The sequence below is a fragment of the Chamaea fasciata genome, unplaced genomic scaffold (assembly GCF_029207755.1).
Source record: "Chamaea fasciata isolate MVZ Bird 193981 ecotype frontalis unplaced genomic scaffold, bChaFas1.0.hap1 SCAF_4, whole genome shotgun sequence".
Classification (NCBI taxonomy): Eukaryota; Metazoa; Chordata; class Aves; order Passeriformes; family Sylviidae; genus Chamaea; species Chamaea fasciata.
Window position 1 is genome coordinate 72,589,267 of NW_027094089.1, and position 27,372 is coordinate 72,616,638.

The 27,372-nt window shown below is 45.7% G+C and overlaps 1 protein-coding gene across 1 annotated transcript; it reads right to left on the minus strand.

The window, feature by feature from the left end:
• Positions 1 to 3,738: 3,738 nt before the first annotated feature.
• Positions 3,739 to 26,072, minus strand: CKMT2 (creatine kinase, mitochondrial 2). The gene is made up of 11 exons (XM_066181958.1): positions 26,003 to 26,072; positions 21,401 to 21,474; positions 18,566 to 18,723; positions 16,779 to 16,977; positions 15,727 to 15,822; positions 14,090 to 14,311; positions 11,541 to 11,626; positions 9,793 to 9,916; positions 7,884 to 8,018; positions 7,403 to 7,528; positions 3,739 to 3,961 (listed from the first exon to the last, which is right to left on the minus strand). The coding sequence occupies exons 3-11, from the start codon at positions 18,715 to 18,717 to the stop codon at positions 3,842 to 3,844; spliced, it is 1,260 nt and encodes a 419-aa protein (XP_066038055.1). The 5' UTR covers positions 18,718 to 18,723; positions 21,401 to 21,474; positions 26,003 to 26,072; the 3' UTR covers positions 3,739 to 3,841.
• Positions 26,073 to 27,372: the final 1,300 nt, after the last annotated feature.

A 27,372-nucleotide genomic window follows, 5' to 3' on the forward strand; every position in this document is an offset into this window, starting at 1 on the left:
TCCTCTCCGTCAAGAAAATAGTAACATCCTGATTTCCACAGGGGGGAAAAAAAAGACAGATGCCAGTTATGGCTGAGTACCAGGTAGATTATCAGTAATTTCAAAGCCCAAATGCTGGTTTGGAAAGCAGAGCATAAATCTGGAATGAGAGCTAAGACAGATACTCCTTAAAGGTATACACTGAAAACTTAGAATTTTCAAACCAGAATACACATAAAATTAACTAAAAATTAACTGGCATAATTCATCAACTTCTTTTTCCTCTCTGCTGGGTCTGCCTGGGTTCCCTGAGCAGTGGGTAGATAAAAAAAATACTTTCATTACACTTGTTTACTGATAGGCTTATTACTGTAATATAACTGATATTTTCTCACTAGGAGCCAAATATTTTCTATATGATTTAGGGTGAATTAAGAATGTGATATCAGTCATCATCAGTAGGCTGGGCAACAGGTGACTGTGCCTTCTTAGAAGATTGGCTTGGTAGGACTTCTGTACCATATGCATTGCATTTTGGTGTTTCCCACAGGCATTTTTGCAGGCAAAAGAAGTGACTGTTTAAGTCTTTAATCTTTTAATTAAACCTTAGGCTGAAGGGAAACTGTAAGAGGCATTGCTGGAGAAAGACTAGCATGCAGGTCTTAAATTGCATTTCAGTGAATCTTATTAGTGAAGTAATTCTGCATATAAATATTGGCTGTAACTCATTCCTCATGTTATCTGCTCCCTTTTGGTTTTGATGTTTCCAGAGAAAGATCACATCAGGTGTGCATTGATTCTGTAGGAGTAACAGAGTCATGAACCTCCAGAGCCTATTGTCAGTATCTGTTGGGGTAGCCAAGGATTTCAGGTGTGAAGTGCCGGTGTAACTGTGAGATCAGTTACAACTGTTGTATCTACAGACTTCACAGACTGGGTTGGGAGAATCCCATCCAGTGCCACCTCTGCCATGGCAGGGACACCTTCTACTATCCCAAGCTGCTCCAAGCCCCAGTGTCCAACCTGGCCTTGGACACTGCCAGGGATCCAGGGGCAGCCACAGCTTCTCTGGGCACCCTGTGCCAGGGCCTCCCCACCCTCACAGGGGAAAAATTTCTTCATGATATCTCATCTAGAGTGCCTATTTCCTCTTGTCTTGTAATGGGAAATTCCTGCCCAGGTCTCACCCTGCATGAACTGCCTAATGGAGCACAGGTGGGCTTTGATGGAGCTTGACCTGAGAGATTATTTCTGCTGATCCCTAGTTGCTTTATCAAGAGCATTAGAGAAGTGCTTGAGGCATGGCATATAGCTCCTGGGGCACTTAATCAAATAAATTTCACAGATTTATAGTGAATCAGTGTCTATCAGGAAAGAGTTTTATTGGCAGAAAAGGGTCTCAGCAGTGCAGTACTTGTGGCATTGGGAAAACAAATATGAGAAACAAGAAGTAGCATTTTATGTCAAGAGTTAGTGCACTAACCCAGCTTTTGAACCTTTAATATTTTCTTGTTGAGTCATTATCTGTATGCTTTTTTTATTTTGTGTGGGCACACAAACTTTCAGGTTGTTTGTTTCCTGCTGCAGCCATTCTCCTGAACTTCCCTCGGGGAGCAGTGCAGCCACCTTCCAGCTGCCCCTGAAGGCACTGAGGGGCACAGACCCTGCTCCTCACACCTCAAGCCCAGGGTGGGTTCCACTTAGAGGAGAATGGGCTCCAAGCAAACAGAAAACTGTCCTCTTGAGCATTGTCAAGAGGGAGTAGGACTGAGACAACACATCCTGCACTGACTTAATTGTCACTGTCCGTGTTTAACTTAAAATATTAATTAGTGATGTGGAATGAAGAATGAAAATACACCATTCATGTGAAGCGGCTGAGTTGCTCTTGCTGGCTGTATAGAGGTCATGGAGAGAGAGAAAGGTCACAGAAGTGGGAAATGTAGGTGCCAACGAGCCTTTGCAAAATAATCTTTGTGAGGAGGAGTATTTTGGTTGTGAAGGACATGCTTGGGAGCCAGCAATACAGAGAATGCCACAGTTGGAGCAGAGCAGGCAGTAAGTCATACCTGGGTGTCCCTATTTTGTGCAGACTTATAATTCCCTGTCTGGTCAGAGCACAGGATGGCCAGGGCATTGCTCTGGGTTATTTGCTCATCTCAGGCATTTTTTAGTGATTGGTTCAGCCAGGGATCACACCTTTGTGTAGGCTGGGGGTCTGGAGGTATTCTGTCCCACAACAGCCACCAATCCCACCTCAGCCCCAGTGTGGATCAGACTTTTTACAACCTTGTTCCCTGAGTTTTGGGTATCTCTGGGTCTGTTCCTATGTTTGACCACCCTCATAGGGCAAAAGGGCTCTCTAATAGGTAACAGAAATTCCCAGTGTCCCATCCTGTGTCTATTGCCTCCTTGTCCTGACACTCTGCACCCCCAAGGAGAGTATTGAGTCTGGTTTCCCCTGATGCAGACAGTGGTGGACATCATTAAGATATCCTCTCAGCCTTCTCCCAGGCTCTGCCTCTGCTGAACCCCGTGAGGTTTCCAGCACCCATTTCCACTGTGAAACACACTCTGAGGAGCAGCCCTGCTCTCAGCTTTTATGTAGTACCTTCAGTGGACCTCATCCTCCAGGTTGTTGTTAAAGGCACTGAAACAGAATCGTCGGCCCCATACCAGCCCCTCAGGAATGCTGTTAGCAAGTGGCAGCCCGCTGGATAGTGTGCTGCTGCTCATCAGCAGTTTGCAAGTCAGCAGAAGAAAAGCAAAATACAGGCTAAAATCTGAGGACACTTGGCCCACAGTTGGATTTTGTGTTGAGCTGAGAGTTTTGGAGAGCGAACAGTGAAGCCTTTCCAGTTTGCTTATTCACCTTCTATATAAAATCAGCTAAGTCTGTTTCCCTCCCCCAGAATTACTATTATTAATCACCATTTGGAAAGCCAGCAGCAGAAAACTAGGGAATGTGCCCAGGATAGATGAGGAAGTAACAGTAATCACATGGAAGTTCTAGCCTGCTTTACACTCAGCAGCTCTCCTTTTGAGCCAGCACACCATGCTGCTGATTTTCAAGAGCAGCTAATTCACCATCTAGCTCTCAATTAACCTCCAATTGTGACTTTTAAAGTCTGTAGCCAGTTATGGGCCAGCTATCCAGCCACATCTCTGCAGATATGACTCACCCAGGGACCTTCCTGAGAACTGGTGTTCTGGCTGTGAAACACTGTGTTTCCATATGCAAAAAAGAAGCAATCAGTGGGATTGTAAGAACTTGCTGGGTTTTTTTCCTTTCCACTGTGCTGCTGAGCACGTGGGACCATGGTGAACATGGAGATGTCCCTCAGAGTGGCAGCACATCCTCAGGCACTTTGGGGAATGGCAGCTGAGCCAGACCCCATTACCTTTGAAGGTGAGAGCTGCAGGAGGGGACCTGGAGCAGGCTGTGCTGGGCAGGTTTAGGTGGCATGCAGAATATCAGCAAACTGATTTGCCTGCCAGGTTTTGGGCCAGTTTGCTGCAGTCCAAGGGCACAGGGCAGAAATGAGCAAAGTGCTTGTAGGAGACATTGTAAATATGTCCAGAAGTGCAAGTGCTGCTAGAGATCTGTGCTTTTGCATGGTTGATGTGGTACTTTTCTTATCACTAACCAAGGGAAGCAGTCCCCCCAAAAAGAGTGTCCCACGGAGGTTGTATGGGTGCACCCCAGTAAAGCTGCACCCAGACCAGTTTGTGCCAGTGCAGCCAGGCATGGGGGAGACCTCCGGTGTCAGGTAGTGTTTTATTACACAATGCATTTATACAGAGATGTACAGGAGTGCCTTTCCATCAGAACGGCACTCAGCTGCAGCCATCAGCAGCAACTTCATCTCCTGCCAAACTGGGGCAGGGGTGGTGGCACCTTGATGTCTTGACCTCTTTCCAGTTTCTTCTCGCAGTCAACGAGGTAATTGACCCCATCAATGACAATCTGGACTAGCTCCACCTGCAACAACAAGGAGAAAATTGTAGTAACTGAAGGTTTAGCTCATCTCTTAACAGAAGAGTAGGAAGTTGGCTTGTGCTGTCACAACAGCAGACAAAGCTGTAAGTGAGGTGAGTCACAGACATCACACCTCCTCTGGCACAGGGAGTACAGGTTGTGCAAAGCCACAATATTTCCTTTCTCCTGTTAACCCTGAGTTTGGGCCCCCAGCAGGAGAAACTTTTGATTAGGGCCCTAGAGTTATTTCCACCAAACTGTGCTTGCACAGGAACAAACCAACCAGGCAAAAGTCCCTGTATGAAATGTTCAGGGGGGAGCTGAGCGACCTGTTTCAAACATGACCCCGGAGAGGGTGCAGGGTGCTCCCCAGGTGTTGCTGAGCAGGGATGCCTGGCCCAGAGTGTTCCCCACACTGCACAAGGGTGAGGACACAGAGCAGCTGTGCTGTGAGTGTTCAGCCTTGCCAGGCAGTGCTTGATGAAGCACTCAAGTCCTTGCTGTGTCTCTCCAGCTCCCAAGCCCCAAACACCCCATGCTTGCATGAACCTTTGTGGGAGCACAGAGACATGGAAATGAATTGGGAGGGATGCTGGTGCAAGGAGAGCCAGAAGGAGGCTTGTTGTCGTGGTTCACACCAGCCCTGAAGGCTGCTGGAAGCTCAGGGTGATTGTCCTGGATGTGACTGGGACTGAGAGGAGGTCAGGACTACCAGGGACATTCACAGTGCCTGAGGAGGCTCATCAAAGCAGAGCTGTGTCCTTCCCCTGCAGATGGCCATGGCCCTGCTGGGGTGGTCCCTCAGCCGTCGGGAGGACCCTGCCCCTCCTGCCAGACTGTGCTGCCAGGGATCAGGACACACAGCTTGGGACTCATCCTGGCTCTGCAGCATCCAGTACTCCTTTGCTCCCAGCTCTTGAGTTGATGCCTTACAATTTAGCTTTTACATCTTTCAGATCCTGTACTGCTTTAGTGTATAACTCTAAAACTCCATACCCTGTCAGCTACTGTTTAGCCATTTTATTCAGACAAAACAATTCCTCTCTAGGCCTGAAACTCAAGGACACCTTATTGTTTCAGGCCCTCAAAGATATAAACAACAGTGAATTGAGGGGGGCAAACTTGGAGAAAATTACTTCATTACCTGAAGCTGTAATTGGAGGATTAACCCCTGATATGCAAATAGACAAAACTTGTAATTGTCTGAAAAACTCGTGACCATCATCCATCTTGGGTGTAGCCCCTTGGAGGCTTTTGACTGCCCAAGGTCTATCTTTTGATGGCCTTTAATAAATACCCACTTTATTCTCTTAATCTTGTCTCGCCTCTGTTCTAGGTAGCCACTCCAAGGCATCAGAGTGACACTGCCAGGGGTGGGATGCACTCCAGTCCCAGAGCAGCACCAAAATCCATAATTCTGTATGGCCACGGGTGGTGGTGTCTTTGTAACCTGTTTCAAAATTCCTGGAGAATACAAGGGTCCTTGTCCCCAGAAGACAGGTGACATGTAAGGACCACAGACCCTGTGGCACTGTGAGACAGCAAGATAAAGCTGATCTTTCTTAATCTCCATGAAATGGTTCATTAGCAACCTTTAATGATGGCCTAGTTAAAACCAAGTGCAAAGAATAAATCCTATTGTCTCTTTATTGTGACAGTTGCTGATTTTCAAGGGATTTGTTTTTACTATAAAGCATTTTGGTGGCTTAGCAGTTCATTTTATTGTCTTTACAGACTAGCTGTGTTGGGAATTCAGAGGTCTGAATTTGCAGCCTCCATAAGAAAACAAATTTCTTATTAAGTTTGCATTGACCAATAATGGAAACAGAGCAAAAATACAAACAGTTTTATCTTGCACCTTTGGGATACATAATTCAGTTCTGCAAACACATTTACCACATAATGGAATTTATTTAATTATGTACTGGAAAAACTTTATCCTATAATAAAAATTTTCTTATCCCCTTGAGTATGCCTTGTCTTATTTAAATTTCAGAATCTCCAAGGTAGGGCTTGTGTCTTATATGTTGCCTTAATCCTTTGGATCCTTGCTGTAGGAGGCATCACTGACTTCAGTGGAACTCTTGATATAAGCAAATATTTGTAGGCTTAGACTGTCTGCCAGCAGGACTCAAATCATGCTGTGTAATCCTTTTTTTATTATTAATATTACTTTAATATAAAACACAAATGATGATGTGTCAGGTGTTAATAGATGTCTTTGTCATGGGCTGTTCTGGCAAATAATACAGCTTAATAGTATTTCATTCTTACTTATTTTGTTCCCTGTTACTTATTTCGTTCTAGATTCAAAGGAACACAAGTGCCTACATCAAACTTCAATATTTAAAGTTTCCAGACATCTGTCCATGCCTATGGGGACATTCAAAGGCACATCTGGATCAGAAAGCAGAGGTCACCTGGCTGGGCTCCGCCCTCTTGGTAGGTGAGCCAGGAAGGGAAGGCACTGTGGGCTGGCTTAATACTGTTGTCACCCAGGTGCATTATCCCAGGGTTATATTTCTATGATGAAAACCTGCCTAGAATGAGGCTGGCCCCAAGTCTTGAGCTGCAACACCAGGACCAGACTGCATCCATATCCAACCTGCCATGGCCTTGGTGTTTGGCTCAGTCAGAGCTGTGGGAGGAGGCTGCAGCTCCTGGGCATGGCTGTTTCTCTCCATCCTCACTAGCTTTGCATTTAGGAACTGCTCTGCCTTATAAACATGAGGCTGGAATGAGGTGCAAGACCTGAGCTGCCAGGAGGGCAGCAGCTGCTCCAGGCTGCAGGGTCATTTCCATGCTCTGGCACAACAAACGTTCCTTCTCACTGAAATGGCTTTGCAGCAAATGTCTGAGGTGCACCCATCTCGCTACAGTCTGTGCCCTACAGGGAAGGCTCAGGGCTCACAATTAAATCTTTGCCCTGATTTAAATCTCTGATTTAAACACAGCTCTCTTGTGTCCTCTGCTGAGAGCCACACAGGACACGTGAAAACAGCCCCAGCTTCTCAGATACTGTGAAGTGGAAGCCTTGTGCTGCTATGTAACTGTGGAGGAAATGTGTGACTCAGTAGTGAAAGGAACACAGCACCCTTCGCCAAGTTTTGCTCTAATACCTGAGTCCCTGGGTGGGTCAGAACTCTGTGCCTGCTTCCTTCCAGCACCCGCATACCCTCATGGAGGTCCTCAGCTCATGGTCATATTTGTGCAGCTTGCTTAGAGTTGGGTTTTTTCCCTGCCATAACAGCAACATTTATCATGCACTTCATGCATGTTAACAGTTTTTCTTTCAGTGAGCATTTCCACTGGACCATATTCACAAGGAGTAAAAACTGCCATGGATCCACTGAGTTCACCAGAGGGAAACTGACCCATCAGTACAGATCTCAGCTAAAAAACAAGGGGGGAACACAGAAAGAAACCCCAAAAAGAGCCATTTACCTCTGAGCGACCAAGGCGGTCCAGGTTGGAGATGTCGTAGATGTCAGCCACAGCCGCCGTGTCCACCCCACCAGTGCCACGCTTCTGCAGCCGCAGGTTCTCCAGGATTTTGGAGAACCTGGGATCCTGTCAGGAGAAACAGCTTTGAGCTTATTGCCTTCCACTGTGTGTATTGAGCAGAGTCATTGTGATGCTGTGATCCCTACAGCACTGCCAGAAGGACAGGAAGAGGTGAAGAGTTTTTTCTCTCCTTCAATTGCAGCCCATCTTTGTGGCTTCCTGCTAAGCAGATTGATTTCCATAACAAATACAGCAATTTGCAGAATTACAGCATGCTGGTTTAGGCGTGCACTATCCCCAGGACCTTGTTACACACATCCTTTTAGCCAGCAGTTGCTATAAGCTGTCATTTCTCCTCTGTTCCTTTGCACACCAGGAGAGCTGGCTTTTGTCACTAATGTCACATTTAAATGCCGTGTACCTTGCTGAGCCTGGGCAGCCTGACGTGGACTCCAGCGCGCAGCCCCGTGCCCAGGTTGGAGGGACAGGTCAGCACGTACCCGAGACGCTCGTTCCACATGAACTCCCAGCCCCGCTCCTTGATCAGCCTTTCCACCTGCGGTGGCAGCACACAAACAAAACAAAAAGGGCAGCATAAACAAGGGTCTTATTTTAAGATACCAGAGGAGTGGCAGGAATTTACACCTGGGCACAGTCTGGTCTGGGTGTGATACAAATGTTTGCACTCCCCAGGTACCAGAAGGATGTCTTCACCACCTTTTCATACCCACTATCTTACAGACTCTTGGTCACTTCATCAGAAAACTCCCTGTCATGGTGTTTTGGTAAAGCCTTGGCCCATGGAGCCACCTCTTCACTTAAGTGTTGTGGCTTTTGCCATTTGTTTACAACAAATTTGTAATTTTGAAACAACTTTGCAACACAGGACCCCAAAGGGGTCCAAACACTCCAAAGCAAACAGAAGGGGCTGAACCTGAGTTTTGGGGGTAGTTTTCTAGCTGATGTCATGACTCCTTGAAGAGGACGTTTGACCTCTAAATGCCACACTTCCATTACGAGGAGACAACACGGCTTGTAGATAAGACTACTCATTAGTAGGTCTCTGACCAGAATTGACAGGAGAGCGAAATAATTACCTGCAGAAAAACCATAAGGTTGTATTGCCCTTTGAACAACTTGGTACTCTGTTCACTCATCTAGGCTTGTGCAAACCCTATAAAATTTCAGTTCAGTTCTCATCTGCCCCTGAGGAGAACTGGATACATAAACCATCTCACACTCACAAGATTCCTATGAATAGAGCTGAATACTTCAGGTCAGCAGGATACAGAATAAATAACTATCCTAAGCTCATTTCTGTATTTTGTGAGGACAACACAACTGATGGTGGGAAACTAGACCTGATTTGCTGCCATAGACACCTGCTGAGGGCACAGCTCCTGAAGCTGCCCCACCGCTTTCCATGTCCACAGTTTGGCATGAGCTCAGCTTAACAGCAGAGGCAAAGCTGGGAACACCACCTGGTAGCTGTGTCACCTGGGCCACCACCTGTGCGCTGCTCAGTCTCAGAGGTGTGCCTGGGAACTCACCCTGGAAACTCTCAAGTAACCACCTTGATGCCAAAAGACCATAAATCAGATGGCTTTGTTTTTCTGTGCCCCAAAACCCACTGCAAACCCTAACCCTAACCCAAACCATTCCAGGGTTCCCTGATATTACCTGTGGGGCACAGTAAAGTTCTATTTCTCTGGTAAATCAACTTTTTTTTGTGCCAGAGCAGGTCAGAGGGTTGCACTGGGCCCAGACCCAGCCTGAGTCATACCTGGACTGTCTGGGCAAAACTGTTTTAAACAACACCCTGACCCAGGAAGCCTTTCTTATCATTGTGATTAGCTAGACAAAAATAATACCCAGGAGCCCTGACTATCTGTTCTTAGCATTTGGATCACAAACGCCCATATCTCCTCAAAAGCATGGGTCCTAAACCCTGAGTCCTGTGCACAACCTCAGCAGCCTCCACTCTGCTCCCAGACACAGAAATGAGAACCAGGAGGATGGGCCAAATAAAGTCTTCAATCAAGCAAATCAAACAAGTGAAATATGATGCTTCATTTATGATTTCCCATAGTCTGCAGGCACAAAATGGTAAAAAAAAGGAAAAAGGAAAAAAAAAGGTATTTCTTTATTTTTCCCTACAACTCAGCGAGCAATCTGCCCATGTTTCCTGCTTTAGCTGTGTTGATGTGAGTTGTTGTGTGGACTGATGTGACTTCATTTCATTGCTCCTGGAGATGTCAGCTCAGTGTGAACCACAGAAAGCAGGGGTGACAGCAGTGAACAAATGAATAATAAACTCACTGAGACACTACCTCCTTTAATCCACGGCAGAATCTTTCAAAGACACGTTTCATGTTGCCACCCTTCTCCATGGAGATCACCCTGGTGTGGTCCTCTTCATTAATCCAAATGAGAAATGTCTTCTCATTGTTGTGCCTAACCAAGAGAGGAGAAAAAATTAATATCTTTAAAAAGGCAAGCCCTGAGAAATAATTCTCAGCATCCTTAGTTTTATCACAGTCTTTCCAAGCAGCGGAGACGTTAAACATATCATAATAAAACTCTTGTCTGCAGTGAGGGATTGGAGCTGGTTCCACCAGTGGACCCCTCATGCCTATGGCATTACAGGGTCTCCTGGGCACAGTGGGAGAAGAGTTTTCTGGTCACATCATGCTGCTGTGGTGCTGGGCAAGGAAAACATGTGGTCCTCCACCAGGAGCATAGCTGGGGATGCAGCCAGAGGAGAAGCCACGCTCTGCACCCTTTGTCCTCAGGGAAGAGTTCTATTGCTCTCGGAAAACCCAAACACCTACATGCTGCTGGAAGCCAAGCAATGTGTGCTCACTTAATCTTGTTCTCCCCTACCTCAAACCCCAGTGTCCCTGGCAGCACTGGGTGTCTGCAACCCTCAGGATATGTGTCTGGGATCCCTCAGTGACCCTGCTCTGCCACAAAGGACAGAACCCCTGAAAAGCCATGCCTGCCTCAAACAGGCAGTCAGGGCTGGCTTTGTTAAGTGCTGGGTCACTTCTGGCTTTTTCTCTGCTTGGCCAGTCTCCTACTACTGCCTTCCTACGGCATGTAGAAGGTGATTGATGGGATCAGACTCATTTGTGCCAGCAGTGAAATATCACCAGGTTTAAGACACATGAAAGTGAAAGTTCACAATCACTGAGAGCTTGACTTTCAGCTGATCTTTTGCTGTGTCTCCTTTTTCTTTTTGCAGTAGGAGCTGGCCAGTGCAATGCTGAGCAGGTGTAAACATCCTGTGCCCTGACACTGGGTCAGGCCAGGTCCAGTCACCTCCTCCTCAGTCACGCACAAATGCTGAGGGAGGGTTTTATAAATAGTCTGAGTTTGGCCCAACTCACCTCCCCCTTTTAGTTAAAAAAGTGTCCCCGTTGCTTTCAGGACCATGCATTTAAACTGTGCTATTGCTGACAGTGCTGTTGGTGTAAATGGTTCTGCGGCCCATAACAAGGACAGGATTGAAATCAGCAAAAGCAAAATTATTTCCATAATGCGCACACTTCTTGACAACATTTTTTTGCAAGAGAAAGGCAAATTTTCAAGATGTGGCTTACAGAAGTACTTTCCAATCACACTAATTTTTTCCCCATTCTCCCTGATATTTCACATCTAAAAGAAGCCAAAACCCAGGTCTGTTTTATTCAGGAAGTCCCTGCTTAGTAATTATGCTGTTGGTACTTCTGTTTGTTTGCGGAAACAACGAATGAGGTATCCTTAGATGTCGGTTTGGGCACTCTGAGCTGTTATCTCCACAGCAGATACTGTATTTGGGCCAGCATCAAGTGTGTTGTGACAGTAGAAACAGACCTTGAACAGAGCAGGAAATCCAACTTCCCTCTCTCCTTTTCATCCAGCTCATTTGAAGGGAAGGGTTACTTTCAGCCCCGGGAAGTAAAACATTTCTCTTTTTAAAGCGAACTGGACATGTTATGAGTGTGGGGCCAGAGTGCATGCAGGGTTAGGACAAGCAAGGAGGTTTGTAAGATGATCTTTAAGCAGGACACAGGACTCTGCAGGTCACACAACATACCAGATTCCTCTGGCGTCCGGCCAGTCACGGGCCATCCCAGCACATGTTAGCAAAGGGGACACTGGCTTGTCAAACAGAAAGTGATCCTGGGCACCAAGACAGGGCCAAAGGGAGACAAGGAGACACAGAAAACAAAACTCCAGTTTATCCAGGAAGCACTGTAACGCTGTCCAATACATTTGTGGTGAAGGCAGTGGAAGCATAAGCAAATTGCAGAGTACAGTCTGGGAACCTGGTTCCTCATCCTGGAAACTAAAATCTCTTTACCCAGGTGATTTTCTTAAGTCTTGTGGATGCTTGCTGACATGTTTTGCCCAAAACTTTTCAAAGGCAGGGAGGGATGGGAGGTGGGGCCTAAATCCGCATGGACACACCAAAAGATGCTCTGGAGGACCTGGCTCCAGAGATCTTCCCTGCATTCAGACACATTTCAGCATAGGAGAAGGCAAGGAGTTCTTAAAGATTGAATAAAAACCAAAGAAAAACCAAACAATAAAAGGTACAAGTTCTGAAAAAATACTTGTCCATCATGGAGATTTAAATATTTATTCTGAGCATGAACTCAAGGTAGAAATTAAATCAGTGCTAATCTCAACCTTTTGGAATCACAGGTTTGTTATGTTCCTTAACAGAGGTGCTATTTGTGACTTAATAAATGTAGCATTTGCTGTGTCACAACCTTCCTCCATGCCTAATAGTTTAGATTTTTTTTAAATTGATTGTTTTGGAGTTTTTTTTCCCCAAAGAAAATAAGTATTTTATTATTCATTTTCATGTGCATGCTAAAAAGCTGTTATTTCATAATTCCTTGAACACTGCCATATCAAATGTTGAGATTTTTTTTTTCTGGAAATGTTGTTGGTTTTATTCTTTTTTTAAAAAAAAACAAAACCTAGGGCTTAACCAGAAATAGTGAGGCAATCTATCCAGAAGGCATACGATGTGGTAAACACATTGATGTGCTTTACTTCATTTTTCCCTTAATGAAGAATGTAATAATTATTATTATATTCTTCATTTCACTTTGAATGCTTTGTAATGGACACGGTGCAGCAAGAACTCCAACCATGAAGGAAAAAAAGGTGTAGAGTTCTCTTTGTTCTTCAAAGGAACACAAAATTTCCTTCTTCAGCTTGCTCCACTTGACACTTTGCTTGAAACAAAAATTTCCCTTTTTGCAAGAAAAGAGCTGTTAGTTTTCCTCATGAACATATGGCCCAAATCTGCAAAACATCAAATGCCTTCTGTGCTGAGTGCAATTCAAGTAGCACTGATTTATCTCACTGAAATAAACTTTGATCTTACTGAGCTCAAAGGGTGCCTTTTAAAAGCTGGCAGGAAGCCTTATCCCACAGAGGTGCCAGGTCCTGAAGTGCTGGAGAGGATAAGCAGTGTTGTGAGGTAAGGAATGAATCTCAGGTTACAGCATCAATGTCTGATCTCTACAAATTTGCATTATCAATCAGGAAACCAAACAAAATGAGATAAAATGCTGAGTCAGTGAAACCTATTTCACTTCTCACAGGATTTAGCCTTAAACAATGAAGGAATTACGTTTTCCACACTTCTGTTTCAACCTCTGCTTCCTGAGGACCTGTCTCCTGCTAAAAATAAAAAGTGCAATAGGTCATCAACATCTTGTCAATCAACATATTATCGGGGACATTCAATTTAAAAAGTTACTGACCTTACATAAATTTTTAACTCCTGGTTAATTCAGACACCTAGTTCCAGGGTTATAAATAGTTATGTTACTTCATCAGCTCCCCTTTGGTTGATGTTATGGAATAATGTGCCATGAATATAGCTAAGACAGTACAGCCATTTCTTTGGATACTTAAAATGCACATTCAAGCTTTGTTTGACATGTCACATGCTGTGACAAAATCCATGATGAAAATCCTTGTGTTTCCATCTGTGTGACAATGAAAACTCTTGTTATGGGCCTGATCCTTCAATTCCTTACATATAATGACAGGACTGGGAAAAAGTCACCTGGGTGTAATAGGCCAATTTTGGGAAACTAGAATTAGCGTACTGTTCACTTATGAAATTGCAGCCAAATTTTGGGAAATTAGAATTAGTGTCATTTTGATGTATAGAAATTGCAGACAAAGTCCCCCACCCCACAGTATAGGATACAGATACCATGTAATACCTATCTCAGTGTAATAGTTGTAGTTAGAATGGTTAGTTATTTATGTAGAAAGCATCGATCTTTGCTCAAGGAAATGAGAAAGGAAATGTCCTGAATATACCTCACTACTTGTTCAGAGAGGTGGCAACAGCTACTTGAGTTTGATTTGACACAGGCTTCGCTCTCTGGAATATAAACCCACATTTCAGACCTGCACAGTGAGGTACTTAACAGAAATACAGACCCTGGGCGGCTCGCTATCCCATTAAAAACATTGACAGGCCATTAGGTACAGGTTAATGGTATGGTTATCCTGCTGGGCTCTGCAGGGAAGCATGTGCCCCTGCGGAAGGTGGAGATTAGGCTAAAGCAGAGTCGGCGAAGGCGCTGCTGGCGCCGGAGCGGGACTTACATCGATCAGCTGCTGCTGCTCCCGCTCGGTCATGCTGGTCAGGCTGTAGTACTTGCCGGACAGGTCGCCCCGCAGGCCGGACAGCGCGGTGACCACGACGTTCTCGACCTCCCTGCGCTCGGCGCGGGAGCAGGCGGGCGGCAGGCTGAGCCCGCGGATGCTGCGCCCGGTGCGCACCCGGGACGAGAGCACGTAGCGCTCGTCGAACTGCCCGTGGGTGATCTGCGGGGGAACCAGCGCTCAGGGCACGGGCCTCAGCAGAGCCCAAACCCCACCGTGCAGAGCTGGGGGCGGCTCTCTGCCCAGGCCTGGCATCCTCACCACCAGTCACAAATAGCCAGGACAGCGGGAGCCGTTTGAGAGCTCTGGGCACTGGGAGTTGTTTTTAGGATCAACACCTTTCTCTAGCTGTATGATCATGCTGGAATAGCCAGCTAGTCCTTCAGGGTCCCCAGATATAAAGGAGTCCACATGGCTTTTGGAAAATATGGATATGGGCAGAGGCAGAGGGTCAGGTAAGGAAGATCCTTTGGAAAAGGGAAGCTCAAAATGAGCTAAACCACACTGGAAATACTGAGCTGCATGGTAGGTTTGATCATGTGTAAGAGGGGGTACTGGATTCAACTCCTGCTTTCATTCCATGCCCTGGACTCATGTTAATCTGAGGAATTCCAGCCCAAGGAATTCCATACACACCAAGAGGTGGCTTCATCCGAGGTCCAGCTGAAATCTCTGTACAAAACACTGTAGCATGGGGAATAGGCAGGAGGTGACAGATGTGTGCATGTCAGCAGGGCTGCCATCTCACTGCCATCACAGGGATATGGAGGGACACTCCTGTGACTGGAGAGTTGGAGTGGAAGGATGCAGGCTCCCTGGGAAGACAGGCAGGGGAGATGAGAAGGAGGTGTCACCCTTTAAAGTGGTGATCAGCTGGAGTGCAGGATCACTAACTGGACTGCAGGATAACAGACCTCAGACTCTCCAGGTATCTGCTTGGCCAAGCACCGTGGGAAAAACCCCTGGATGGAACAAGGGCCCAAGGAAGCTAGGTAATATTCATGGATCAACTCCTCCAAGCTCAGGAGTGATGCATCTCAAGGAAGAGGGCATCAGGAAAAAACATCAGGAGGTCTGTGTGGATGAGCAAGGAGCTGCTGAACAAGCTCAGACACAAAAAGGAAATCTACAGAAGGTAAAAGCAAGGACAGGCATCCTGGGATGAAGAATTGTTGGAAGCTGTAGCTGCCCCTGGATGTGTCCAAGGCCAGGCTGGATGGGGCTTGGAGCAACCTGGGATATGAAAGGTGTCCCTGCCCATGGCAGGGGGTGGGAATGTGATGGGCTTTAGGGTCCCTTCCAAACCAACCCACTTTCTGATGAGTCTGTGATCATGAATGGACCCACAGTGCCCAGTGAGGCTGTGTCCCAAATGTTTGGTACAGCTGGGACTGATTCTCTGCTGAGAACATGGGATGCAGCTGACAGGGCCATTACTGGCATTCCATTTCTCTTAAACATAAAATTGTGTCTTCACAGCTGGATCAAGAAAAATGAAAGTACTATATCCTACAGCATCGTCACTGTAATAAGCAGCTCAGAGCCTTTCTTGTCTCATTGTTTTATTTCAGTCCTACCTTGGATGCATCCAGGTCCGTGTGATGCCTCATTGTCCGTGGATCATAACCATTATGTCTTGCCTTAATGACAGGGTCAAAAATCTCAGCAAACACCTGCAGAGTCAAGAGAATCTAGATAGAGTCTGCAGCATCACAGAAATGTATCCTCACAGCAGCTCCAGGCAGAAGTTTCTGTCTGCAGTTACTACAGACAAGGAGAGGAAAACCAGACTGGGGTTTGTGGTGTACTGCCAACCAGAACACACCCCCAGAGCCCCCTCTTGGTTCTAGGTCATGCAGGGGTACCCTGAGCCTTCCCTGCTGTGGGGAGAGTCCTGGTTAGAGCCACTTGGCTCAGGTGTGCCCACACAGAGCCCCAGCACAGTTCCCTGCAGGTGGGCAGCAGTGGCACATCTGCACCAAACCCAGGGGCAGAGAGTCTGGAGTGGCAGATGTCCCAGCCCACCTTCACTTGGGACACTGTGGGGAGGCTGCAGAGGAACAGGCACCACTGCAGGTGCATGAAGGAAGCAGACCACAGGGTCAATAACAGTGAGGTCTTTCTTTTGATTTCCTCTTCTCATTGCAGAGCTAAATGAACTGTCCACCCTAATGCTGTTTGTCTTCAGTTTTCCTCACGATCCAAAGGCTGTGGCGCAGTGATGTCTGGCACTCCCCAGAAGACATTTCTGTTTCGCTTCTGCTGCTTCACAATGTGATTTCCACATTATGTTCATTTGGTGTCTCTCAGAGTTGGATAGTTTTTCCATAAATTAGGTTTAGTGGCAGGAAGAAGGGCAGCTGCTGGAGGCAGGTATCAGCTGCTGCCAAGCAGGTACATTTTATTACCTTCAGCTGCAGCAGAGGGGGCACCTGTGGTAATACCACATGTTCCAGCTTTTCCTAATGTGGAAAAGTAGGGAGAAGCAGGGAAAACACTAGCCTGCCCCCAATGTACCCTCTGGGACACAATTTGTCTTAGGGACATGCACCCTACTGGGAATCTGTCATCTTCTGATGAGAACGACACCACCAGCACAAACCCAGCCGGTCTTGTGGAAACCTCTTACCTCGTAGGACTCTTCGTCCCCGGCCACCATGCCCACCGTCTTGATAAAGGGGTGTCCAGGGTTGTCTACCCCGGTCTGGATGCACTGATCCAGGGTGTACCCGTTGGGGGTCATCTTGTCCCTGAGGCGGGAGTAGATGGCCGGCGTCAGGCACTCGGCCATGCAGTTGTTGTGCTTGCGCAGGTCAGGGTAGTCAGCGCTGCAAGGAGAGGAACCCGAGGCATTACTATGTCCCCTGGACAGTCATCCCAGGTAGTTTGTGAAGCTAAAAGTGTAATTATTCTTGGTTTATGTGCTGCATTGGATTTTAGGAGGGAAGGAAGGTCCTGATGCTGAACATACCCAATGTTGCACCCCAAAGCACCCCATGTGCTTTGTGCTGCTCGGGGCCATCAGGGAAGTGGGGTTCAGAGAGATCTGAAAGGGCACTGAGCCCCACTGAGACAGCTTAGTCTGGCAGGAAAGAGCCCCAGCAGTGATTTGTCCAGTTAGACAGATATCAAAGTTTAGATGAAGTGCACTGTAGTTTGCAGCCCCAAGTGCTCTTACAGCGTTGTGGACATCAGAGGGACTGTCTGACCTGCCAGCTGGGCAGTGCTTCTTCTGAAATACCAGGGTTTGGTTTAATGCATTATTATCTGCAGAAAGTGGTAGGGTGTATGAAGCCATGGAAAATAAAGATATTAGTCTTTAGCGAGGGATTTTTCAACTCTGTCAGTCCTCAAATATCTTGTTTTGGTAATGATTTGCTTTATGTACAAATGTGGTATTTTTCTAAGAATATATTTTAGCTAGGATTGTAGAAATTACTTAAATAATAAAATGAGTCTATCAGAGCCTGATCCACACTACCTTTGGCAAAGTCAATCTACAGAGAAGAAGGCCTGTAATTAATCAGCCTAACAATCAGCCAGTCAGTTTGTAACAGAATCAGGAGTATTTCCAGTACAGCCGTAATATAGAAAATTATTACTGTTTGCATGGAGAAAATATTTTCACATTTCCCTGTAGCAGAGTCCATACAATCAACAGGTTCAACAGGTGCACCAGCAAAGCTGGTTAGTCGGTGATGAGTTAAATATAATGACATAGTTCTAAACTTGAGGCATATCTTTGGCTTGATGTCATTCAGCAGTGTTGGTTTTGGTTGGTTTGGGCGCATTTTTTGAGATCTGATATAATCTCACTGATGCCTTAGGATTTTAGCTCTTATATTTTTCAAATCCTGTACTGCATTAGTGTAGAACTCTAAACTCCATACAGAGTGTTAGCTACTGTCTTCACATTTTGGTCAGACAGAACAATCCCTCTGAGCCTGAAACTCAAGGACACCCTACTGTCTCAGACCCTGAAAAGTATGAACAAAAGTGAATTGGGCGGGGGGGGGAGGGGCAGGGGTGGAACTGGGGTTAAATAGCTTCATTACCTGAAGCTGTAGTTGGAGGATTAACCCCTGATATGCAAATGGACCAAACTTATAATTTTCTGAAAAACTCATGACCATCACCCATCTTGAGTGTAGCCTCTGGGAGGCTTCTGACTGCCCAAGGTGTATCTATTGAAGGCCTTTAATAAATACCCACTTTATTCTCTTGATCTTGCCTGGCCTCTGTTCTAGGTGGCCACTCCAGGGCATCACCACATCCCTTGCAGGCTGTTACTGGTGCTGCCCAGAGCTGGAGATGCTGGCAGCCATGCTGCGTTCTGTGTCACACCACCCAAGGGTGGGGATGTGCTGCTGTGCTGGCATCGCCTCCCTCCCCACCCTGCCCCTGCCTTGTGCTTACCTGGGGGGGAAGAGCTTCCTCTTCTCCTGCACAGCGGCGCTGACGTTGTGCTGGCCCAGCAGGTAGCCCGTGGCCAGCACCCCCGTGCCCGCGGCAGCGAACAGTGCGGGGGCCGCACGCCCGGCCAGGAGACGGCAGAAGGTGCCAGCCATTCCTCTCTGCAAGGAGCACAGCCAGGGTCAGGGATGCCTTCAAGTCTGAGCTTTCATATTTCCTGGAATCTGTACTGCATTGGTATATAACTCTGAACTTCCTACAAAGTGTTAGCAAGTTCTCCCCACAAGGTAGTTTGACAAAACATTCCTTTTCCAGCCCTGGAACCAAGGACACTGTTGCAGCTTCAGGCCAAAAGAAGTGTAAACAACAGTGAACTGAGGAGAGCAATCTGGGAGGATGGGAGTTCATAACCTGAAGCTGTAATTGGACAATTAACCCCATGGTTATGTAAATAGACCAAAACTTATAAAAGTGTGAAAACTCGTGACCAGTCATCCATCTTGCATCCATCTTGGGTGGAGCCACGGCCAGGCTCTTGCACTGCCCAAGGAGTATCCTTGGAAGCCCTTTGAATAAATCCCCACTTTATTCCTGTAACTCAGTCCAGCCTCTGTTCCAGGTAGCCTCTCAAGGCGTGATCAGCTCCAGCACCAGCCCTGCAGCAGCACCCCCACTTCACCTCACAGCTCAGCAAACTCATCTCCATCAGTGCCTCATGCTCCTCTGGGGTGTTCAGTGAAATTCAGGGATTTACTTGTGTGCTGTATAACATATATTTGTCCTGTTTAGTTCTGCATTTGTGGACATCTTTCCATAACTGCCTCTGAAGGCCTTCAAATAAAAATCCACTCTTATATTACCTCCTTACTAAAATTATCTTGAGTTTCATTTCCAGGTTAGGAAAAGGAATGCGTCTGAGACCTAAGGCTGGCTGAGAAATTGGCATGTTCTCTGGGAGTCTGAAGGAGGCAATGCATGTTTTTCATTACAAGAATCAGATTTGGATTAGGATTGCTGGTGATTGTGAGTTCCTTAGGAAGATACAACTCTTGCCCAAATAAAGGACAATTCTATGAATCTAAATTCCAATTTGTGTAAGAGACAGAAGCTTTTTCTTCAACCTGGACTGTGATACATCACCTTTGGGAAATGAGCGTGGAAGATTTACAAAAAAACCCGTGACATTTCTTCCAGGATCTACTGTTTGAGTTATCCTACTAAAAGTCTTTTTCAAGTGTGATTTTTTTATGCAACCTCTTCACCATTTTTTTGGAGGTTATACTAAACTCCTCAAAGCATTTGTTTTTATTTTTAGTGAGCAAATTCCCAATGATTTTCTTGTAGATCTGGGTTAGTTAGACCCAAATCCTTTACCTCCCTATCTTTCTCACTCTTTCCCAAAGACAGATGCAATGTTGCACCTTTATCTTCTCACTTGGTAAAAAGTTCTTCTGTGCTTGCATGTTTTTATGTTGCAAACCAGTGTCTTCTTTCTATGTCAGTCACATCTGTGAGATAAGGAACATGATGTGTTCCACGTTTGGAGTTCTCTATTTAGTTCACATCCTCTATTGTGCTGCTGCAATTTTTTTACCAGAATCTTTTCCTTCTGACTCCTCCATGCCTTTGAAACACAATATCCAATTAATATAATGTCACTTCCAGAGAAAGGTGCTGACTGTTTGACAGAAATTTTGGTTTTTTTCACTGAAAGATTCTCTCTGAATCTATGAATTCATTTAGGTGAGCTGCAGGACAGGCTCTTGGCAGGATTTCTGCCTCCCAAAATGCAGTACAAGTGTGTTTGACTGTAAATAAAATCAAGAGTCAGAGGTTTCTGATGGAGATTTTTCTGATGATTTCATTTCTGTGTTTATAGCAGATGATTCTTGTGCCTTTTCACTGTATAGCACCCTCATCCTACACTCTGGAAATATTTCCTTATGACTAATCTGCACAGAGCTATTGTTGTCATACCTAAATGTCTGTAAAACACCATATGTATTTTCACAACAGCTCTGTGTATTTATAGTTTGTGTCACCATTGCAAGGAATTGGCTAGCAGTCAAAAACCTGTCCTGCAAACTATCAGCCATATCACAATCCCACTGCAGATGATGATATTATGACTTAAACAACCCCAGGCACTCATCAGCACCTCCACCAGTGTGGGTTTTTTGGGAGCTTCTGAACCCTGTGTTGTTTAAGGGACAAATATGATCTGTACATCTGAATAAATTACAGGAATCAGGTGCAGGGTGTGTTTAGGAAGAAGTGTGAGGCACAGTAGGGTAATTATGACCTGTCAGGAGTCCCCAGAGCAGTGGCTCCAAGGGCTGTGTGTGTGCGCCATGGTAAAGGCTCAGTCTGTGCTCCCTGAGCTCTGCTGAGCTGCACCCTGGGGCACAAGGTGCAGACAGAAACCAGGACCTGTGAGCAGAGAGGGAAATAAAACACCTGTGAAAAGAAAGAGATAAGCCCTGGAGGAAAGAGCCCAGTTTAAAAAGGCTAAGAGACCTTTTTGGTGACCCAGAGGGTTCAAGCTTTGGGCCATGCCTCATGTGGGAGGTTGTGACTTTGCTGCTGAGTGAGCCTGAGAACTCCTTCTCACTCTTTTTTCTGCCTGTCCATGCCTGGATGTGCTGGGCTTTAATCCCCACAGCACATCCAGGCATGGGCAGGAGCTTTATCACCAGATTTATAATGTTCCGGACACCAACTACTCTCCCGGTGGGCAGTGTTATCTCCCACTGTGGCTGCAGGCTCATCCCTAGGAGAGTCTGGCACTGCTGGACCACAGAAAAGATCTTCCTGACCCTCAGGCAGGCTCTGCTTTACCTGACAGACACTTCTCTGGCAGCTCTTAGAAGCCTCCCACACTGGAGATGCCACAGACTGTGCAGGTTGTCTACCTACAAAAACATAAACCAGAGTAAGACAGGGGTTTTTTCCCTCTTTTTTTTTAAAAAAATACAGTGCCTAAGTACTCGTCTCTTCTTGCAGTTGAAGGTACAGCCTTCTGATGGCAGCATGAAATTGCCATCATTTGTGACTGTCTAATGCCGAGGGTCATGGGGAACATGAAAGTTAGGACAAGAAAAATATCATCTGGAGTGCAATGGGAAAGTGAGTATAACGCTTTCCATCCAAGTGCTGTGACTCAGTCACAGCTTTGGCCACATGGGTGGGCTCTAGTCCTGAGTATGAATGTCCTGCAGCACAGGCAGTGCCACAAAAACAGCACAGACTGCTCAAAAACCTGGTGTACAGCTTAGCAAAAAAAGTTTTTACAAAAAGAGGGTGCAAAATGCATAAGAAATTTTATTTGACAAGAAACAACATCATTTGGGCGTGGGAGTGGAGAGAGTCCATTTTTTTCCCTTCAAAAAATAGCATGATTTTTAAGTAATGCATTGCTTCAAAACAAGCATTTTAAAATACTTATTTGAAAAGAGTCCGAATGCAATGGCTCCAAACTATGGAAAGATCCTCACCAAAGCTTTTTGTCAAGTCTTACCTCAAATCATTAATATATTCAGCTCTTCTTTCCCCACAGAAATTGTCAGCCTGCCACTGCAGTAGGTTTGTACCATCACTACCTCATTAAAGGACTATGTTTTTCCTAGGAGCCCTTTACCAGATTTACTGTGGCTGTGATTCAGGTTTCACCACAGACCATCTTTAAGGCTCCACTGCTAAGATTTCACTTTCATCAGGGTAATTTAGTCACTGCACAGCCTAAAAATTGAAAGTGCAGGTTTTGCTCTTGTAGGAGTTTCCTGAGTGTCTTCCCTTGTGCCCGTGATAGAAAATCCATTTTCTTTGGAGTGTCTGTGGTGCTGCCATAGTGCAGCTGGGAAAGGGAAAAAACACTGTTTCACAACCAGAAGAATTTTGAGGGTGTCAGTTTTAACCCATGGAAAGGAATTGAGTGTTTGCCTGAGCTGAGCAGGTGTGCTGGAAGAAGAATGCCTCCCTTAGGAATGCATCTGTTTTGTGTTCAAAACCATTTAAAGACAGTATGCTGTGGAAAAGAGAAATAAATGCTATGGATTAATCAACCTGAGGTAAAAATAAATAAATAAATAAAACTCCAATTCCTGGCCTGTATATCTGTTCAGTTTGAATCAATGGCCTGTGATGGGGTTGTCTGCAACCATATCAGTCCCATCAAGGTTGTTTTTTTTTTTTACTATTACTTTTATTTTCTCTTTAAATTGGAATGTCTCCTCATAAGCAAAGGAGTTTTCTTCTCTGCTGAGGGATTCTGAAGGCACTGACAAAAAATTCTTAAAGAGCTCTTGATTATGATTTATCAATTTCTACATAAAATTTTATCTGTGGTAAGTGGTTCATTAATTGCACCAACCTTCCATAAGTTTCAAGTTCCTTCAGTCCACCACAATCTACGTGAGAATCTGGGCTTTATTTCAGACAGGACTAGTGGCATCTAAACTTGCACTGATTATTATTGTGTCATTTGTCCAAGAGAGATCTGATTTCTGTGTGATTAGACACAACACCTTTTGTGGGTATAAACCTTAAGAATTTTATTTTTTTAGATTTTAACAAGACTCTTAAGATTCCTGGCACGACACCTCAATCATGTGTCACTCAGATAATGCTCTGTAGCAAAAAAACTGTTTCTCAAAAATGTAATGGATAAGCACACTGAGAGGCAGTTTCTTCATAAACAATTTAATAATGCAGATATTTTGGCCCATTGTAAGAAATACTCAGAGATGTGACCCAAACTGAGCTGTTCCAGTGCCAGTCAGGGCTGAGCTGCTCTGCTGTCACCTGCAGCCTGTCTGTGCTCCTGTCCGGGGTGGGAATGGAGGCTCAGATTTCATGTCCTAGCTCATATTCTGCACCAGGTGTTTTCTACAGGTGATTCCACCTGTAGGCAGGATTGGGTTTGGGTCTTCCTCTTACTACTCAAGCGTACTGCAAGATGTTTGAGGGCATGGGCTTGACAAAACGTTTCCATGCCTTGCCTTGTACATTTTCCCTCGTTATCTCAGTCTGCTCATGCTCTGAATAGCTGCTCCCTAACTGGTGAGGATGTCTTTGTGCCAGGCTGACAGATGGCTCCAGGCCAGGGGATGGAGCACAGCTCGGTGCCTTGGGGGGCTGGCCTTTGTCACAAAGTCCTGTAAAGTTTTACTCCCAAGGTCATCTGTGCTTGTGCCACCTCTCAGTGAAGGCACAAATGCTGCTGCACAGGGGAGGAGCACACAGAAACTGTCCCATAAACCACTGGCATGTACCAGGTCCCCTCCATAATGAAGAGTTTGGGTTAATTCCTTAGGAATCCTCCTGTGGGGCTGTGTCCGCAGGGTCAGAGTACATGCAGCACTGACTCAGAGTAACAGCCAGTACAGCAGGTGGCCTCCAGTGTCTGCAAACCAAGGGCTCCTCTTTCCACCCTCCTCATCCTCACCCCCTTGGTACCATGAAGGGTGAGCCAGTGCAGAATCAAACCAGCCCTGCCTTTCCCAGGGCAGAAGTCCCACATGCCATGGCCACTGAGTCATCACGTGTCCACAGGGTCACAATCTTAGAGGTCACAGCCCTTCTCGCTCTGCTCAGCTACCTGTAACCAACCTTCAGGACACTGCTATCCTGCCAGGAGTGTATCTTGGGCTTTAAACTGTATTTTCTTACCTGTATCACCTGCCATGCACAAAAAATGGAGACAAAGGCCAGCACCAAGGTTTAAAAGAAGTCACTACTGCAAATCTGGCGCTGGCTGAAGAACAGCCCGAACTGATTGCATGTGTCACTTCAGATGGAGGGGCTCTTTGTAAACACAGTTTGAACCCCAGGACCTTCACAACTACTTCTAATAATAAAAATAAAAATAATTTTAAAAAGTGTTTTCCCTGTTAATTCTTCACTTTCTTGAACTTCTTGTAAAGAGGAAGTTTCCAGCTCCATCTTTTGCTGGGTGCTTTTAAACACGGGTATTGGTTATCCAATATTTCACACTTGCCTGGAGTGAAGGAAAGTGCCAGGGTTACAGTGACATTTCTAGAAATAGAGGTAGATTAAATATTTGAGCCGTGTCATGGGTGGTATTAATTGCCACCCCATGTGATCCTGAGTGACATTTTGGAGGAATGGCAGAGTCACAGCTAAAGTTCACACAGGCTCAGTACCACAGGGGATGTGTGTGCACATCTTACCCACAAAGCTCTTTAGCCAGAGGATCCCTGTGCTGAGCTGGACCCTCACGTGGTGCAGGGACAGGGAGCCTGGCCTTTCATATTTGAGAAGTAATTCCTCTAAGCCATCCTTAGCTCGAACTAAAGCCTACAGAGGGCAGTGGAAAGTTTTCCCTGCCCATCCATGGAAGGTTCTGGAGCCTCAGAAACATCTGCAGTGACTGTCATGAGTCACTGCTCGCCTCAGAGGCCATTTTTAGACACCCAGAAATCAGTTTACATCTCTATTGGTTTGCTACATCACACTACAGTTTAGAGAATAAGAGACACATTATAATATCCAACCTCATAAAGCAATATTGGTGATTTTTTTCAGTTTCTCACTGCTCACCCTCAGCATCACTCAAACCCTTTCGACTCATCTGGGTTTTGAGATACAGTCTCCAAAGTGCAGAAACAACACCAAGTGCAGACATTGTTCTGACAGTGCCTTAATCACAGCGTGGAACATCTCTACCAAGAATATCGACCACATATCAGTTTCTTCCTCCTTGTAATTCCAGAGGACAATCAATGGTTATAAAACTTATTCATTTTGGAAAAAAGAAAAAAAAAAAAAAAAAAGAAAAAAAAAAAGATAAAATTCCAAACTATGAACCTGTGACCAGATTCGTCTGAGTAGAGAAGACATGGTAAATCTTCATAGATCATACAACAACCCCTTGGTACCACCATGACTTTTGGTTTCTGTCAGCTGAAGGTCTGGATGGTCAGACCCAACCAGGTGAGACCCAGACGCCCAAATTCTCCTGCCAAAGCCCAGCCAGTGTGTAGGCACCGCTCACCCTCCTGAGCCAATCTGGTGCCATTTTGCAGTATAAACCTCTCATCTTCGCAGTGCAGAGAGCTACAATCAAAACCACAAAAAACTCATGTAATTAGAGACATTTTCTTCAAACTTGTTACACATCTGCAAAGAGTCTTATCTTTCTCTAACTAAATTTGTTACTTAAGGGGCAGCAATAATGTCTGGACTTTATGATCCTAGAGGTCTTTTCCAAGCCTTAGTAATCCTTCAATTCCATTATTTGAAGCAGCTGCACAGTGGGGGCTGGCACATACTTCCCTCTACCAAGTACTTACACAAGTCAATAAATTATAACCAAATTAACACCACCATCCTGTGGTGCTTTGAACCAGTTTTTAATAACCCTTGCTTTTGAAATGGTATGGTTTGAGACTAGAAAAGCAATATATGTGTAGTCACACTGACCTTGGAGCTGGAGGTAGGGACGTCCTGCTGCCTGCAGCGAGCACAGAGTGTAAAGGGAGCAGAAGGCTGGGCACTGACAGGAGCCCAGGTAATTTGAGACGGGCTAAAGGAGGTGAGGGAAACGAAAATAATTGCTGCAGGGGCCAATCCTGCCCTGCTGGGTTACGTGAGTGGCATTTGCCCGCACAAGGGTGCCCTTGAGGGCGTCAGCAGGATGTGGCAGCAGCGGAGCGACAGCAACATCATCTCTCGAACACCTCCCAAGTGCGGGGCGCCCCCGTCAGCGACGGCCGGACAGACCGACACGGGCAGAGAGGCTCGTTCCTCCCCCAGGACCCGCTAAGGAGCAGCCAGAAGAGGAAGGTCTGTCCTGCCCGAACAGCTCCAGAGAGACATCAGGGCATGGCAATGCCACACTTCCACCCACTGATATCCCGGGTGGAAACGGGTCAGGGCAGGGAACTGAGCTGAGATCATAGCAGGGGATTTGGGTTGGGTTTTTTTTTCCCCCCTTCCCTTTACTTTTTAATTCACGACATTAATTCTTGACTATTTGTAAAGCAGAGGGGCCCAGAAAAATGAAATGGCCTCTGAAGCCTCTCATCTAGAATTACTATTATTATATTACTTTATTGCATTTAGAATTGCTGTATGTCTATAGCTACGTAGCAGTAAATTACAGTAAGAAATAACACACAATGGTTTGGGAAGCATGAAAGAATAATCAGTTTCATTCACCTGGCTCTGCTCCCATCAGAGCTGAACATGTGTCAAGGCTGACAGAGGAGAACACAGGCCAGCACTGTGCAGCTTTTAAAAATCTAAGACTTAAAGATCGTTTTCTCTTTGTACATTTAAAGTACTTTTAATTTTACCTGGCAATTTCCTAAACCCACACTTCAGGATTTTGAAATTTTACAAAACACAGATGTCTCTCCCCCAAAATGTCATGTCTTGTTTGGGCTAATGGGAGCCATGCACACCCCACAATAGTTAAAACCAAAACAGCCATTCCAGATCAATATATCTGGAAACAGCCTCTTAAACACACCAGGTTTTTGTCAACCCAACACTGTGTTCCTGATGTTGATAGAAAAAAACCAAAACAAACAACTGTGGATCTCTTGAGGTAACATGACTAAGGAAATATGGGCACAGCAAATCCATGGTTCATGATGGAGGCACACACCTACTTTTACATTTTTTACCTCTTTTTCATAAAGACGTTGAACAGACCAGGACTTCCCCTGGAAGCAGGTGATGCCATGAAGTCCCTGGCTGGAGTGTGGTCTATTTTGTGAGAAACTCAGCTACTGAAACAGATGGAATGCCAAGGATCATCCATAAATAATGCCCTATTTTCATCTCTA

Excerpts from the sequence above, each read along its gene's own strand:
- CKMT2 (XM_066181958.1), bottom strand. The coding sequence starts at position 18,717 with ATGGCTGGCACCTTCTGCCGTCTCCTGGCCGGGCGTGCGGCCCCCGCA. Across the intron at positions 16,978-18,565 it reads AGGAAGCTCTTCCCCCCCAG|CGCTGACTACCCTGACCTGC; the intron begins GTAAGCACAAGG and ends CTCTCCTTGCAG. Across the intron at positions 15,823-16,778 it reads GGGACGAAGAGTCCTACGAG|GTGTTTGCTGAGATTTTTGA; the intron begins GTAAGAGGTTTC and ends TTGACTCTGCAG.